We start from the raw sequence: 17418 nt of genomic DNA, 5'->3' as shown, positions 1-17418 counted from the left end.
TTACATCTGCAGTTGCCTAAAGAGTGATTGCTAGAGAGAGGTACTAAGAACCTTCCTGAGTAGTGTTATTCATACTGGTCAATTTGGTCTACTTGGAGGCACAGGTAAAGCATCCTTACTTACCTCACTCAGATGGGTCTTCAGTTCCTGCACTTTTCTGTATTCTGGAGTGTCAAGTACCACTTTGTATTTGTCTCGCATCTTTCTTGCATTATCAGTGTACAGGTAATTAGACTAAAACAAAAACACAGCAGATATACAGGTTGATTAATCATTGAAGAGACTGTCATGCTATCTTTCACAGGGTTGGTATGTGCAAATGGTACAGGCCCTCTTGTCTCCTGGGTGTTTTATTAGGTAGAAACAAAAACAACTGTCATTTAAGATCATTACCTTTTATAGGAGGCACAAATCATCTTAAGTAAGTTATAACCTGTCCAAGTGGATTGATGGTAAATTTCTCTTTAAAAGTAGCTGCAGGCTAAGATTTGTTTTTCTTAGTCCTGGAGGCTGGTGATGGGCACTTGGCAGCTGTGCAGGAGTAGCTGTGTCATGAAAAAATGTACTCACCCAGAGCTTCCTCAGGTGTCGGGAGCGGACCATGTCAGGAGTGTCATACAGGAAGCAACCAAGTCCCCTTAAGATCTGCAAGTCTTCTTTGTACTTAATCTGTTGGGGCAAATACAAATAGATGTCTACTCATGAGCAAATGTAAATCAGGAACCAAAAAAGAGAGGGTAGCAGCACTTCTTTGTTGATATACAATAGCACTCCACCCCACCCCATTCTTTGGTTTCTGTTATTTACTGTCCATCACAGTCTGAAAATATTAAATGGAAAATTCCAAAAATAAACAATTCATGAGTTTAAAATAATTATTATAGCATATTATTATTATTGTGCTGTTTTCTTAGTTATTATTCTTAACCTCTTACTGTGCCTAAGTTATAAATTAAGCTTTATTTTAACTATGTAGGTATAGGAAAAAACTGCATATATGGGGTTTGGTATTATCCACAGTTTTGGGTAACCACTTAGGGTCGTGGAAGGTACCCTCTGCGTATAAGAGGGGGCTACTATATTTTTCACTTTGGTTCAACATATTCATGCTATGCTCTTAGTTTGCTTGCACTTAAATAAATCACAAATCTCTAACCTTGAGCTAAGGAGAGAGCACTGCTATTATTTTATTCTCATATGGATGGGAGAAAAGCACAGATTAAAAGGATTGATCTTTTCGAAGAAAGAAACAGGCAAGAATGTTTTTAAATGGCAATGCAAAGTTGCTAAAGAGGATGGGAACAGGATGAGTAGGAGAAGCTACTAAACATGACCTGGGATACAGAGCACCAAAGAGTGAGGAGTAAGGACCCAGTGTCTAATATATAATTGTGGTCATTGAGTGATAAAGAACAGTGGCAATTCTTTTACATCCCAGAGGTCCTCTTATTAGAGTTTGCATAGCTAGGAAACTGCAGAGTCCTGCTTCTGCACTGTGCCACCTCTAAGTTGTACCAGTAGTTTAGTAGTTCTTAATGGAAAAGGCTGAAAGCAAGGCTGCTTTCCAGAAAGAGCCCTACAGGATGCTTACATCACTGGTGATGTCTCCCACGTAGCGGCAGTGCAACACTTGGGGTGTGTACGGCAGGGAGATCATGTGGCCCTGCATCTTGAAGAAGTCTGATTTGTAGATCAACTAAGGGGGAAAAAGACACGCACATTAAAGGCATGGTCCACTTTCACCCCTGGGGTCCACAGACTGTTCTCTCTATTAAGAAAATACTCACCTCACTGACAGCTTCTTGTGTCTTCTTGACTTGGCGGATTTCAGGTGTGTCAGGAGTTGTGTGAATCTTGTCTTTCAGTTTATGGTACAATTGTCGATATAGTCTCTACATTGGGGAAATAAAACCATTCCAGATATTTAGTATAGGATGACCAGGGCATCTACTGACTAAGAATCAAATATTTTACGTACCAAGTCAACAGAGAAAATAATGGGAATGTTAAAAATTATTAAGATTAGGACAAACATTAAAAAATAATATTTCATTTAGGTGAAGAATTCTGAATACAAAAATAGTAGGATCAGATGTACAAATCAGTAGATGATGTTGAAAACCAAGTTTGTGAGTCTGACTAAAATGCAAACTTATTAAAGATTTTTTTTACTACAAATATCAACAGAAGGAATTGTTTCCTTAGAAAACTACTGCATCATAGGGCTGGGGTTGTGGCTTAGTGGTAGACCACTTGCCTGGCATGTATGAGGCACTGGGTTTGATCCTCAGCACCACATAAAAATAAATAAATTTAAAAAAATATTGTGTCCAGGGCTGGGGATGTGGCTCAAGCGGTAGCGCACTCTCCTGGCATGCGTGCAGCCCGGGTTCGATCCTCAGCACCACATACACACAAAGATGTTGTGTCCGCCGAGAACTAAAAAATAAATATTAAAAAAATTCTCTCTCTCTTTTAAAAAAAAGATATTGTGTCCATTTACATCTAAAAATATTTTAAAAGAGAAAACTATTGCATCATAATATATAGAAATGATATTCTGTGATGCTGTTTCTAAATATACAAAAACACCACCAAGGGATACAATATCAAAATAGTGACAAAGTACTCTAATTCTTTGTTGATATGTAAGTTTGAAATTCAACAAATTCTTCTAATGCATTTCAAACAAAGCCATGGTATTTGAAATTCAATATTCCCCCCAGAGAATTCAGCAGTCACAGTACCTCACTAGTAACATTGTTGACTCTCCGGACATGGACAAATGGAACGTCCTTGGGGCCTAGTGTATACCCATTTGCCTTGATGTGTTCATAGACTTCTTTGTACTTGAACTGTAGAAGCAAAGTCAGAATGAGATCAATGATGGGTACACAAAGCAGCACTGTATTTCTCAGTTAGAAAAGAGATGTCACCTTTACTTGAGAATTGCTCTTCAAGCCTTAAATACAAGGAAAAGTCATTGACAAAATTTTAATATTGTCCCAAGTCTTGAAAATTATTTGTTGGAGAATAAATCTAGACCCAGAAAGGAATAAATTTTAACCTTTCTGGGTGAAATCTTTTTGTAAGATAGGTCCGCAAAAATGCAAGAAAAGCCTACATCTTTTGCACCAATGTGGCTAGGAAATTAGAAATGTGAAGAAGAACAAGAGAATAATTTCAAAATTGATAAATGACTGTAGACTGATTTAAAAATATAACGTGGTAGATTTTCATATCTGTTACTCTCTGCTTTGAAAACACGTAATGGGTCACAATCTTATCTGGCCAGCAGGGTTGCTTTCCAGGAGTCAAAGTCAGCAGGGAGAGGAGAACTAGGTCTGCAGCCAAAGGCTGGGTTATGAGTACAGTCTGTGGCCAGTCACCGGGACGACCAAACTTCTCTAGGACTTGCCCATGGGATAACTGCATCAAGCAGGTACAATCTGGTACTTTTTAAAATGAGGAAGGGTGGTATCAGTGGCAAGAGCTGGGAAAGAAGTCCTTTCTTTTCTAAGAGACACACAGTGACATATCTTCTGCAGGCCTCAGTAGCGTGTGTGCAAAGCTGCATTTCCAGTAAATGGATTGGATGCTTCAGGATGTTTCTGTACTGAGGCTAGCAGAAGTAGAGGGATCATGACAGCCATGAATCCTGAGCCAAAGCTCCCATGAATGTCCCATCCTAACTCACTGGGCTACCCAGACCCTGCCTGACTGCAGACATAGTTGATTCTACAGCACCTGCCCCCAAATGCTGTCCCCTTCTCCCATCATTATATCATGTTGAACATTTAGGTTATTAACTAATAATAGTTCCCTCCCACCCAGCTTCAGATCCCAAATGAACAAGGAGGCCACTCACATAACTGCTCATGTATCGAGTGTCCTTGTTGTGTCTGAAGTGAGGGGTATCAACTGGAAGCCTATACCCAGTAGGCAGGTAGCGCAGGCCAGTTTTGTACAGATTCTGCCAGAATGAAGAATAGGTTAAATGACAGTTGGCATCAAAAACTGATCCCAGTTGAACAAATCACATATAGTTCATATTAGATTTTTAAAATCAGATACTCAATAGACTGATGCTCAATAAATTGATTTAAGGAAGAATTTAAGTAAGTTCTATTTGTTTGTTTGATACTGGGGATTGAACTCAGGGATACTCAACCACTGAGTCACATCCCCAGCCCTATTTTGTATTTTATTTAGAGACAGGGTCTCATTGAATTGCTTAGTGCCTCACCATTGCTAAGGCTGGCTCTGAACTCACGATTCTCCTACCTCAGATTCCCGAGATACTGGGATTATAGGTGTGCACCATAATGCCTAGCAAGTAAGTTCTAAGAGCATGAAATGAATCACATTGCTCTGAACCCATTGTTTTGGAAAAAGAATGCTGAGTGAAAGAAATAGCACATGGAAAGTAATTCTTTTTCTGCTTCCAAATACACACCCAGTTGACTGCAAGCAGAGCATTTAGCAAGAATTTGTGAAATGCAGAGAAGATAGGCAGCCAAAATCCCACCTTCAGGTGATATTCAAACCCTCACCAATCCCTGAGCCATTCTTAATGATTAGGCACCTCTTTGTGTTGCCCTCCCCAACTTTCCTTCGCCCTGCTCCATAGCACAGTGCCTTGACACAGGCTGGGAAGTGGTAAGGATGCACATACTCATGCCAGGAGTCAGGGGACTTTCTAACTATGACCTTAAGTATTGTGGCTCTCAGGGAACTACAGGATTAAGAATATTGTTTAAAATTAAAAATTAAATTATTCTAATATTCAAGATGGGAAGTTGAAAATATAATTGAGACCAAAACACCTCCACAGAGTAATGCAGAATAAAGAGAATAAATATGCGAGTGGGGCCTAAGTTCTTTTTCTTCTAAATTCTAACAGTCATGTCTACATTTTTCTCTTACTGTTAGAAGTTTTTTTTTTTTTTAATTTAATGCTTTGTCTTTGTTATTGCATTTTTAAGCTTTTGACATATTTTAGCAATATTTGAAAAAAAATTCAGCAATATTTTAGAAATATTGCTATTATTTATTTGATTGCTTGATAGGAGGATTCTGTCAGCAAAGAGAAAGACAGGTGATGCTCTGTTTTTGTTTTGCCAACTCATTGAATGGAACAGTATTTATATTTTTGCAAGATCCAACCAAGAAGACGCTCACATTGTGGTCGCTTCCACGGGAGCCAATGGTCTGAATTCCTGGTGGTATGTTCAAGTTCTCACCACTCACCTCACTCTGGAGCTTGTACGCATGAAGTGCTCGGTCCAGATCCACAGTTTTTGTGGTTGGGGCCACTTTGCCTCTGACACTGTGCACGTAGTCATAGTGATAGACGGCCTGGGTGTAGACAGAAGCAGAGTGAGTTGATTCAGACCAAGGCAATCTTATTAGAAAGAAGCAAAGGAAATGGAAACCAAAGTCTCTCTTAAAAAAAAAAAAAAAATCAGTAGCCTGCTTCCCTTTCCCTAGAGAACTCTGACATGTTCTTGTTTCTTGTAGTAGGATCAGGGCCAGGTTGTGGACACTGGACTGAGAAGTGGAGACACCCCAGATATGAGAGGAGGAAACCTGGGCGTTTCATCACAAGAAGTTCCAAAATAATAGATCTCAACCTCTTAACTCACTGGGGATCGAATATTTATCTACAAGCCTGAGGATTTAATTATTAAGAAGCACTTTGTATTTGCTCTGTACATTTTCCCATTTTATGCATAAGGATGCTGAGGCTCAGGGGACTAAATGCTTTTCACCAGGTCAGATTGTGTGTGGTAGAGGCAGGACTCCACCCACACTTCCAGTTTAGAGCCTGCTGGCTTTTTACTCTGCCCCAGTTGGCCCTAATTATTAGAAGGCCTAGACACTGAGAAAGAAACAGTTGCTCATGACACATAGATACAAGAAGTGGCTTTGGAAGCTCTAAAACACAAAGTATTTCACAAACCAGCTCACTTACAACTCCACCCCAGCGAAGTACTTGACACTTCATGTGTTAGCAAACAAAGTCAGCATCTGAAGTACTGTCCAGGGACCAACTCTGGTTTCCCAGGTAGGAAAGGCTGGTGCTGCCCAGTCTTTGACCAAGTGGTGGCCTCTGTCTTTGTTACTGTCCACTGTAAGTTCCCCAGAAAGTGCTTACATCGCTTAGCTGTTTCCCACTTTTGACAGCCTGGACGTAGACTGGTGTATCAGTGACCAACTTGTAGTCATTCCTCGTTTTCAGCACATGAGCTTTGTACTTGATCTGCCAAGAGGAAAGAAACAGCCTGCATTAGACCATTTATTACACTAGAAACTGCTGGCTTTCACAGAGAGTTCTGTGGCTTTTAACTCATGAGATTCACATTCATCAACACTCATTTGACAGACAACAATGGATTTGAATGTTATAACCATCCGTGTAACTAATGCTTATAGTCCTCTGAGGCTTCTAGAGTCTTTAGAAGACTCGACGGCTGCTTTTCTAGGAAAGTTTAAGCTTTCTTACTGAACTCCTCATTGCAATATAAATTTGCCTGATAAATCTGCTCTTTTTAAGAAGATCCTGCCTATAGTCCATAAACTCCTAGCTGACGATATTTGCCTATAATGACAATTATATTCTTATTACTGTATTCAAAAAAGTCCAAAAGTCGGAGAGAAGAGCCGGATATCCTTTCTCTACCAAAGGACAATGACACAGCTGGACCACACTGTTTGACAGGAATGCCAGACACACTGCTGAGAAACGGCTATTCTGTTCTAGCACCTTTCTCCAGCTCAGCCACCCTCAACATGATTTAATCCACAGTTGGTCTATGACAATGTCCCTACTTTACATACTATCTCCTCAACATCAGATCATATACAGATGGAAATATACCAAAAAAATGAAACAAGGAAACGTACATCATTGCGTAGATCATAAGCGTGTTTTGCATGGAGAATCTCTGGAGTGTCCCAGACGTAGCAACCGATTCCTTTCAGCCAGGTGAGATCATCCTTGTACACAATCTGGAGGGTTTCAACCAATGCAGGGGATCAGGAAAAAAAAAAATGATCATAATATCAACACTAAGAAACAGGCAAACCTGGACCCAGATGACTTTGGGGAATAAAACCCAAAAGATATTAGTTTTGCAGTGAGGCTAAGGATCCACAGAAACATCCACACAGAGAGCCCTGCCTCCAGGTACTGCTCCCCAATCCAGCCAGACCCATGGATACATACGAAGCAAACACTTAGGTGAGCCTACATTTTTCATCGGTGTGGGTGAATTGGGTGAAACAGGGGCCCCAAATAGGCAGTGGGCTTACATCACTGATCTGATCTGTGACTTTCCTGACGTGACTGTTGACTTGCAAGTCGGGGTGGCAAATCCATTCATGGAGGTGCAGGCGGTAATCGATCTCACTGACTTTCTTCTGAGAATCCTTGGCAGTAACCATCTCCACCATGTCAGGTATGGTGTGGATTTTCATCTTGTTCTTTTCATAAACTGATCTGTACAGGCGCTGTGAAGTTAAAGTTACATGCTCATTATACAGGACAATTGTGACAAGCCATCATGGAATACATGCCTTGCTTCTGTACAAGAGAAGTCAGTGCAGTCAGCTCACAGCAAACCGTAGGGACAGGGTGGGTGTAGTAATTTTTGGACACTTTCCACAAATTAATACTACAAAGAAATTTTTTTTTAAGCAACAAAGGCTGAGATAATGTTTAGCTTCTGTATATATTCATAGTCAGTGCCCCTTGCATGGTTCCGTGGAAAATGTTCTGATAGATAATACATAGTTATTTTTCTTGGCTTGAAGTAAGACCTTAGGAGTTACTTACATCAATGTTAAACTTGCCAACCCGGAGGCACCGCGCTGTGTTGGGATCATCTTCAACACTTTTTGGTAAAGTATAAAGAGCTTTGAATTTTTCATACTCTTCTCGGTACTTGATCTATAGAAAAAAAACCAGAAGGGGTGAAATTGTTAAAGAGAGTAATGGATTTATTTTGTTAAAAAAAAAAAGAGACTTAATGGGAAGGACCTGGTCCCAAGATCTGGCTGACTTGGGGACACCATCTCCCTGAACTTATTTCCTTATCTTTATAGAGAGATATAGGAAACAACGCATACCACAGGGTCATTGTGAAGCTTTATCAGGCCATATCTGGAAGTACTCCTAAATTGCAGAACACTATAAAATTTTAGTTATCATGTTTGCTCTCATTTCTTGTGGTGCTGGGGATTGAACCCAGGGCCTCATGAGTGCTAGGCAAACACTCTTCCACTGAGCTATATTCCCAGCCCCTCATTGTTTTCAAAATATCTATATCAATGGAGGTTTTGCTGCCACTATAACCAACTCATTTTTAAGATTACATGATTTTTAGTATATTACTATATTTTTATTGTTTTGTAGTGCTGAGGATCAAATGCATGGCCTTAACCCCATGCTAGGCAAGTGTTCTACCACTGAGCTGTACCCCCAGCCCCAAATTATGTGATTTTTAAATAATCTCTTTTGTGATAATGGCTTTTTTTCTTACTATTGTAAATAAAAGATTTAAACTCTGCTCAGGAATTCCTGGCTATCTATCTATTTTGTAGTGCTAGGGACCACAGGGCCTTGAGCATGTTAGGCAAGCACTCTACCACTAAGCTACATCCCTCTCTTTGTTTTTAATAATTGAAAAACCCAATGCTAGGGGACACAACCAAATTTCAGTTTCTATAAGGTTTTCAAAAGCACAGTGCTTGGGCTGGGGATGTGGCTCAAGCAGTAGCGTGCTCATCTGGCATGCACGGGGCGCTAAGTTCGATCCTCAGCACCACATAAAAATAAAATAAAGATGTTGTGTCCACCGAAAACTAAAAATAAATAAATAAATAAATATTAAAAAATTCTCTCTCTCTCTCTCTTTTTTTTTTTAAATAAAAAACCACAGTACAAACAGCTTAGGGAAAACTTTCAGCTCTTATGCTGTGTTACCTATGAATTAATGTTCCATGATCATGTGAATTAGGTATTAGAGCAGAGATAAAGATCCAAACTCCTAAAACATGATAATAAAATAAAAACTCTCTTAGAACCCAGAGACCCAATTCTCAGTGGAAAAAGGGAGTTGAGAATTTGTTTCAGAATTCCAACTAAGCCCTTCATTGACTGGAGACCAACCAAAATGTCCATCAGAATTTTCCAGAACATTCCAGTTCCTTCTAAAGTATTACTCAGCTATAAAGAGGATAGATAGTATTCAAAAGAACTCTTTTTTTTCTTAAAACTTCTTTTTAATAAACTGAGGTTGGAATCCATTTTTAATTTCCCTGTGCCCACCATGTTCCAAAAACAATTGGCCAAGAATCCTACCTCTGTAACTGTTTTCATGACTAAAAGATAAAGCCCCCACTGGCCTTTGTAAATCCTATCTATAAAACTCCTCTATCCAAGTGAAAAGTCTGCCCCTCTGGCCTGGTCTGTTCTGTTTATTTGGTGATGGTGTGATACCCAGTTATCATAATCATATTTTTGCCCCCAAATGTACATTATTCAATTGACAAGAGCTTATTTTTTTTGGGGGGGGGATGGTTACCAGGAATTGAACTCAAGGGCACTCAACCACTGAACCATATCCCCAGCCCTATTTTATATATTTGCTGTGGAAGTGCCTGGATACAGGGTCTCACTGAGTTGCATAGTTTTTGCTGAGGCTGGCTTTGAACTCTCCATCCTCCTGTTTCAGCCTCCCAAGCCCCTGGGATTATAGGGATGCGCCACCAAGCTCCGATAAGAGCCTATTTTATATGGCCTATTATATCTTCTTCTCTCCTCACTTCTGGCTAAAACAGAGACTTTCCATCCATGTCCTCTGCAGACAAGCAGCCTAAAAGGTCACTTCTGCATTCTTGCTGGTGTTTGTGATCCTCCCTGGACCACAAGGCCCTGAGAGGAGGTGGTGAGTGCAGACTCTGGAATATTTGTTGTGGAGGTGCCTGGAATACTTCTGGGCAACCTCTGAATCGGTTTGAAGGATTCTCTACGTGGGGAGCAGGAGCGGGCGGGTGTGTGTGGCTGTCATGTTTGTATTCAACTTACACGGCTGGCCAGGTGCTTCTGGTTCTTGGCGTGTGTCAGGGACAAGGTGCTGGTTGGCAGGATGTAGCTGGTGGCTTTCACTTTATCCCAGGCTTCCTTGTACAGGTTCTGGAGGGGTTACAAATCTTGTGACTATGGGACAGTGCATTCTGGTCAGCTCCTCAAGAGCAGATTTTCCTCATTTCTGGCCTTCTCAGAAATTCCTTGCCAACCCCGAGGACTTCTCTCCAAACTGAGGTTTATTTAATTATACAGATAAGAATTTTATGAGACAAAGTGGGAATTTGAAGGTCCAGAAAAAAACCCTTTGGGGGGATAGGATACTTATCCCCACTTATTATCTTATTATTTTTGAAAGGGAAAGGATGGCTCATATATAAGAGGAAAGAATCCCAACTCACACTGCTGTAAAGACTCTTCAGGTTCTTGGTTCTGTCATAATCCACTGTTTCTAGAACTGTGGTGTATTTGTCCTTAATTTGATGATAATTTTCTTTATATTTCACCTGCAAAGAAAGAATTGCTTATTCACTTCTATTGTTGGGAAAATGTGTAAAGACAAGAAATACCTTGTCCCTGGAAAAAGAAGAAGAAAGACGTACCTCGCTGGCATTGATGCCACTTTGGAGAGCAGTCACGTAAAGTGGAGTATCTGTGACCAGGTTATAGTTTTGTAGATTTTGTTTACCTGCTGCTGTGTATTGGAGCTGTAAAGAAAAACAGAAGTCACCCATAATGATAAGACACCCAACTGTCATCGCCTTTAGTTGTCTGTGCCAACTTAGATGTGACTTGACTTAGTTTTGGGTTTCTGCTTTAATCCTAAAAAACAGGCTTTTGCACTATAGTTCTTCAACCCTTGTATGGCAACCCAAAAGAAAAAAAAAATCTCCTTTTACCAAGAGTGAGGTCTAGATCTTTACCAAGGACTCTTCTTCACTTTGTGGCCTTCTGTATGCCCATTCTCCACCCTGATAGCAGCCACACAATGTCAACCATCTATTGCACCTGCCCTATCAGAGCTCAACCATATGCTAGAAAATGTTCCAGAATTTATTTTTTCCTTTAACATATACCCTGTGGTCAAAGTATGCTTTTCCTTCCCACTTTCCAAAAGTTAACCTGGTCAAGGTACAGATGCTTCAGAATAGCTCAAGACGTTGAACGTCTCAGATAACTTTCTGTTGTAAATTTGCATAGATTTTAACCCTAGGAGAAACCTACACCAAAAAGATCCAGCACCAAGCACAACACCAGAGACATTTAGTTAGGAGCAGGGGAAGGGAGGCTTGATTCCCTTAGATCATACACTATTCCAGAAGCTTCTCCAACAGAGCATAGACATAGCCTGGTCAGTAGCCCACTGATACCACCATGGATTCCAATGGCCTGTGGACAGCCAGTGCTTCTAGGAAGATTAGCTTACCTGACTTTGGAGGTCGTATGATTTCTTGGCATGGAGGATCTGAGGTGTATCCCAAACATAGCAACCAATGCCTTTTAGCCAATTCAAGTCATCTTTATATACATTCTGCAAGAAAGAACAATGAAATGTGACAGGTGTTCTGAATTTACAATTGAGCATACTGATAATTTCCTATTGGCCCTTGGCTATGCTTACATGGAGACTGGGTAGGCCTCTTGCCAGCTGGAAGGTTTTTAATGTCCTGGTCTACAAAACCCAGGGGCAGCAGCACCTAAGCCTTAGTCTAGTCTTGAACAGATTAACTATTTAACCTAGGTGTCCTAAGGCTCAAAGGGATTCTCACACTAAGAGGTGGTATTATTCATGCCACTCAGTTTAAAGTTGCTGGGTCGATAAGCACAGGGGTAATTGTGCTAACAAAGGATGAGGTGAAGCCTTTAACTAAGTAAAGATACAGAGAGGACATCATACATCACTTAAGATCTCCTGGGCATTTCGGGCACGAATAACATTGGGTTCTTCCGGAAGAGACGTCCACTGGTGGAAGTAGTGTCGATACTCCAGGTCACTCAGGATGTACTGACACCTTTTAGCCAGCACATGATTCATCATGTCATTGGGAATATGAACATTGGCTTTTGTGTCCTCATAATCTCTTCTGTAATTCAACTAAAGAATAATATTTTTAAAGACAAAAATTAGAAAATAAAATGAAAACTTAAATGATTCAGATCAAATCTCTGTAGAGTCTTATTTCCAATATGGATCAGTACCTCTAGAATCAATTAATGTTTAAAAGGTGATCTTTTATTATTTTCTTCTCCTTTTTAAGTTTCCTATCCTACTACAGTGCAAGGTCAATAGAGACCCTGTTGCTTTTTCTTTTTCCCCATGCAGAGCCCTCCACGTGTGTTTTGTAGTGGAGGAGGGAAGGGAAGGGAGGAAGATCATAGTCCTCAGGAAGAGATGGGAAGTCCCAAGATAGATCCCACTACTCCACCCCCAGTTCATCCTGAGCCACAGGGCGGCTATAAACAGGCAGACACAGGGCTTACCGCACTCCTCATTTGCTGGAAATCCAGACAGTGAACCACGCCAGGGAACTCACTGATGTGTTTTCCAGCCAGGTAGTGACCTTTCTGCTTCTCATACGTCTCTTTGTATTTCAGCTGTGAAGCAGGTTCAATGTTGAGAATCAGCAGAGTTTTCTAACCAGTCCCTTTTGTCCCCTCAACAAAGATCCCCAAACCTAATTAAAGGCAAAGGTCATACTGACCTCACTGTTCACCAGGTCAGCATGCTTGGCTCCAACAATGGGAATATAGCGCTCATCCAGGGTATAGCCATATGCCTTGGTTCCCTCCCATGCCCCCTTATATAGAATCTAGAACAAAGAAATATGTGTCAATAAAATCTTGCATTTAACTACTTTCAGATTCCACTAAAACAATTGGTAAACTTAAGGTAAAACATTAATGTTCAAAGCAAGGCTTAAATTTTTATTTTTAGTCATTAGTGTGCCTACCTAGAACACAGCAATCGTCTGATTTATTGAAGATTAGATCTATAGCTTCTGAAGCAGTTTATAACAGAGTTGATTATATTTAAAGTTCCATATAAAGTGATGAGAAATTGCCAAAGAACAAATCACCAAAGACTGTTTCCTACCGGGGCGCATGTACGTATACACACACACACACACAGGTGCACACACCTCCTCCTTTAAATTAGTTGAACTGAATTTTGGAGTGCAAGTCCTCTGTTTGTTAACTGGAAATACTTCTGCATGACTGCTGTAGAAAGACAAGCCTTTCCTGCTTTTTCTCTTGGTAGTTGCTCTGTCCTATGTGCTCCTGGAGCCCTTATAGCACTTGTCACATTATTATCAATCTAGTTATGTCTGTTCCTCTCCCTTGTGTGAGCTCATGAAGGGCTCATCTCATTGAGCTCATCACAGAAGCTCAGAAACTACCAGCCAAATACATGCTCTTCGCTTTGAATATTATGCTACTCCTAACAGAAAAGATGAAATGCAATGAAAACAGTAGGTCACCCTACCATTTCAGCTCTTCAAAAAATCAGCTAAGAATATAAATACTGACAAGAACCTATAAATTAGGAACTGAGTAGTTATAACATAAAGTAGGACTTACGGTACTGTAGAGCTTTCCCATGTCTTTGGAGTGGGAGATATACGGTGTATCTGGAGAAAATATATACTTGCCCTTGGCTTTATTAAATGTTTCTTTATATTTTATCTAAGAAGAGAAAATAAAACCTTTTGATTACTATACATGTATATTTAAATTTTTATAGGATCTATCTAGCAACATAATAATCAATCTACATTTAGACATTAAACCTAACTGGTTGAATTTTAGTCCATTTTAACTAATGTAAGAGTATTTTGGATGAGAATATATAGAGATATCTAAAAGTGGTCGGTACAGTATACTACCCACTTGTGAAGTTTCAGACATCTCCCTAAAGATTATCTTATAATTTACCCCTCTTCCAATTTTTTACAAGCAACTATCTAGAGTTAAACCAAATCCACTCAACGATAGACAATCACCTCCTCTGACTATGAATTTCAGTACATTCAGAGCAAACTTACATCACTTTGATTGACTGAATTAATCTTGGCCAAAACAATCTCTGGAGGATCCACCACACTTGTGAAGTTGGGATAGTTGTTAAGAGCATCTTTCTTATACTTTATCTGCAAAGCAATAGATATAATGAAAACAGATCTACGGCCACAGGGCACCTACCCCTACAAGACTGGTAAGGAGCACAGGTATCAGGTTCAAAAGGGAATGAGCTTTGCATACCTGATTCACCATTTCTTGGTTCCTTGTCACTCTCACATGTTCCACAGAATCCAAGGGGATCCAGCCAATGCCGCGGAGCCACTCTAGGTCAGCTTTGTAGACATTCTGAGAGTAGGAAGAGAGATGATGGAAGGACACATGACTCACACAGGAGTACAGACAGAAGATTCTAAACAGGTCTTTCTTTCTTTCTTTCTTTCTTTCTTTCTTTCTTTCTTTTTGTTTTAGAAAGATTTCTCTCTCATGGCTTTTATCTCCTTCATTAATATTGGTTTCAATGGAGCAACATTTCTTAAGTCTGTGACTGTGCATGAAGCACTATGCACGGTGCTTTAAGATATAAGGTTAAGTGCTTGAAAGCAAGCCCACATGAGTACTCTTCTAGGTGCAGGGGGCAATATTTTCAGCGGTGGCCATGAAAAAAAAGGTTTACCAGGAAGGAGGCACTCTCAGATTGACTTGGTACATTTAGTTATGCAAAGGTATATAGGGTATTGAGACTAAATGAAGGAAACTACACAAGTAAATGCTAATGTTTTTGTAGGGAAGGAGTAGGCATCTCTCCCAGTCTCATCAAGCTTATCTCTGTCTCTTCAACCACTACCACCTCTCCCCACTCCCAGCTCCTGGATCCTCCTAGACCACCCCATGCCAGATGAGGAGGTGCTGCTACTCTGATTAAAGTTTCACCATAGTCATTCTGGGGCAGTAGCCAGTGAGGAGGGATGTTCAAGTTCAGCATCTATGCTTCAGGCAGGTTTGACTTCCTGTCTATGTTCTGGTAATGATAAGACTCAGGTAGGATTAGTGACTCTGTGTACCAGAGCAAGTAAACTTTATGTATCAGCTTCTGCTCCTCAGCCACCTATGCCTGGGGGCAGGGAGCCATCTTAATTCAGGCTTTGGTGCAAGGTGGACTGCCAGATTCTCTGCTCCAAGCTTTCCCAAAGCTCTCTGTGAGGAATGCTGGGTGCAGCTTAAACAATAATTCGTCTCTTTTACTTTGACTCCTTACAAGGAACTCTTCATAAAGGCCTCAAGGAACTTGGCAAAGCAGGAATGAGGCATCCCTAGGTCCTTGTCTGTATGATCACCTACTATTGTCAAAACCTCAACTCAATCTCCTTTCTCACCCAGGCCAATTACTATTTTAAATTAATGATAATTCTCCATGAGAATATAAATAAGGAGTTGAGTGATGGCAGACAGGGTAGAAGAGCAGATTTTTAAAATAATAGAAAGCTATTCAGAAATGTAGTCAACAGGCAAAGCTATCAATCAGCTACTGCTCCTGATCTTTCTCTACTTCATATCTAGCCTCAATTCCTTTCTGGGAACAAATGAAATATTTATGATTTAAAGCTTCAAAGACAGGTGGTTGTGAAATGCTGCTTATCATTCTCAGAGTGTACTATACATTTCTAGATAAAGAAGAAACAAAAATCACTTACATCACTCTGTAGGTCATAGGCCTTCCTTGCCTGAATAACATCATTTTGGTCAGGATGACATATCCATTGGTGCAGGTAATTACGGTAATCAATATCACTGACAAGGTTCTGCCCCTGCTTGGCGGCCAAGACTGACACCATGTCAGCAGGTATATTGATTTTGGCTTTTGTTTTGTGATAGTCCTCTTTGTAGAGTCTGTCATTCTGAATCTGGCCTGCATGCTCAAACCAAACCAGTTTAGGATCATCTCTCATGGTTGGAACACCAACATAGTGACCTCTTTGCTTTATGTGTTCAGCTTTGTATTTCAGCTGTTGGGAAGAAGAATAGAGATCCTGTCAGTGCTGATAAGTACACAAGGCAGAGGGAGCCTGACGATCTTCTAAGGAACATTTGCACATTCAGCCTCCCATTTGACACTCCTTCCCCAAGAACAGATAACCAAAAGCACTGAAATAAATAAATATGAAGAAATTGCTATTTTTTAAAATATTTTTTTTTAGTTGTAGATGGACACAATATCTTTATTTATTTATTTTTATGTGGTGTTGAGGATCAAACCCAGGGCCTCATACATGCAAGGTAGGCGCTCTACCACTGAGCTATGGCCCCAGCCCAAAATTGCTATTTTAAAATAGAAAAAAAAATTCCTATATGCATTCTTTAATTCTGAAAATATATATCTGGAATCCTAGAGATTTTAGAGAGGGAAGAGATTATAGGGAAAATTAAAACTTAAACAATAGTTGTTGAAAAAGCAAAACAAAAAAAAAAAGATGGGGGGTGGGAAGAAGCAGACCAAACCCCATGGGAAAACATCCAAAGAGGAGCACAAACTGCAGCTCTCAGCAAGCCCACCCAGGTCTGTCAAGCTGAAATGAACATCCCTTAAGGGTGATGCCCAGCACAGTACACTTAGAACAGGATAATTCATTACCTCACTCTGAACGTCACTGGAGTGTTGGGCGTGAACAAATGGCACCGCATCTGGAGGCAAAATGTAACCTGTGGCTTTCTGTTTCTCCCAGCCTTCCTTGTAGAGGTACTAAAAGACAGAGCCACAATAGCAGTTAAGTGAGGTGTCAGAAGGGAGAGGTGAGCCATGTGCATAAACCCCCAATGGTTTCTTTAGGGTTCTGCATCCCCACTGAAGTATCAGGCATCAGAGTAAATCCATACCTGGTCAAGGATCCGAGCAGCCTCCTGAGCAGTGTGCAGCAGTGGGGTTTCTGTGAGGGTGTACTTTGATTTGATGGCATTCCAGTCTTTCCGGTATTTAATCTAAAAATGAAAGGCAAAGGGGCAAGTTACTTGATATTAAGAAAACATTCTTCTGGTGCATGCCTGTAATCCCAGTGGCTCACGAGGCTGAGATAGGAAGATCTCGAGTTCAAAGCCAGCCTCAGCAACAATGAGGTGCTAAGCAATTCAGTGAGACCCTGTCTCTAAAACACAAAATAGGGCTGGGGATGTGGCTCAGTGGTCAAGTGCCCCAGAGTTTAATCCTCAGTTACCCTCCCCGTCCCGCCCTCCCCAAAAAAACTATAATGTCCAAGTAATTGCTAGCAACGATCATTGTGTTACTTAAAATATATTTCTCAGGCAGTTCTTGCACA

At 40.5% G+C, this 17418-nt stretch overlaps 1 protein-coding gene across 1 annotated transcript in view; it reads right to left on the bottom strand.

Annotated features, from left to right (window-relative positions):
• Neb (nebulin) overlaps positions 1-17418 on the bottom strand; it is a 200339-nt gene that overhangs the window by 55199 nt on the left and 127722 nt on the right. The window contains exons 82-105 of the mRNA XM_071619399.1: positions 16982-17083; positions 16740-16847; positions 15802-16113; positions 14351-14455; positions 14134-14238; positions 13670-13774; positions 12793-12900; positions 12572-12685; positions 11988-12185; positions 11517-11621; positions 10693-10797; positions 10492-10596; positions 10091-10198; positions 7838-7951; positions 7315-7512; positions 6907-7011; positions 6158-6262; positions 5251-5358; positions 3869-3973; positions 2748-2855; positions 1788-1892; positions 1592-1696; positions 571-669; positions 124-234 (exon numbers count right to left, since the gene is read on the bottom strand). Coding sequence (XP_071475500.1) covers positions 124-234; positions 571-669; positions 1592-1696; positions 1788-1892; positions 2748-2855; positions 3869-3973; positions 5251-5358; positions 6158-6262; positions 6907-7011; positions 7315-7512; positions 7838-7951; positions 10091-10198; positions 10492-10596; positions 10693-10797; positions 11517-11621; positions 11988-12185; positions 12572-12685; positions 12793-12900; positions 13670-13774; positions 14134-14238; positions 14351-14455; positions 15802-16113; positions 16740-16847; positions 16982-17083 — 2943 coding nt within the window. The remainder of the gene's footprint in view (positions 1-123; positions 235-570; positions 670-1591; positions 1697-1787; positions 1893-2747; positions 2856-3868; positions 3974-5250; positions 5359-6157; positions 6263-6906; positions 7012-7314; positions 7513-7837; positions 7952-10090; positions 10199-10491; positions 10597-10692; positions 10798-11516; positions 11622-11987; positions 12186-12571; positions 12686-12792; positions 12901-13669; positions 13775-14133; positions 14239-14350; positions 14456-15801; positions 16114-16739; positions 16848-16981; positions 17084-17418) is intronic.

Source organism: Marmota flaviventris, chromosome 11 (assembly GCF_047511675.1).
Source record: "Marmota flaviventris isolate mMarFla1 chromosome 11, mMarFla1.hap1, whole genome shotgun sequence".
Taxonomy (NCBI): Eukaryota; Metazoa; Chordata; class Mammalia; order Rodentia; family Sciuridae; genus Marmota; species Marmota flaviventris.
The sequence above is the reverse complement of the archived record's forward strand: the minus strand, read 5'-3'. Positions and strand labels throughout refer to the sequence as shown.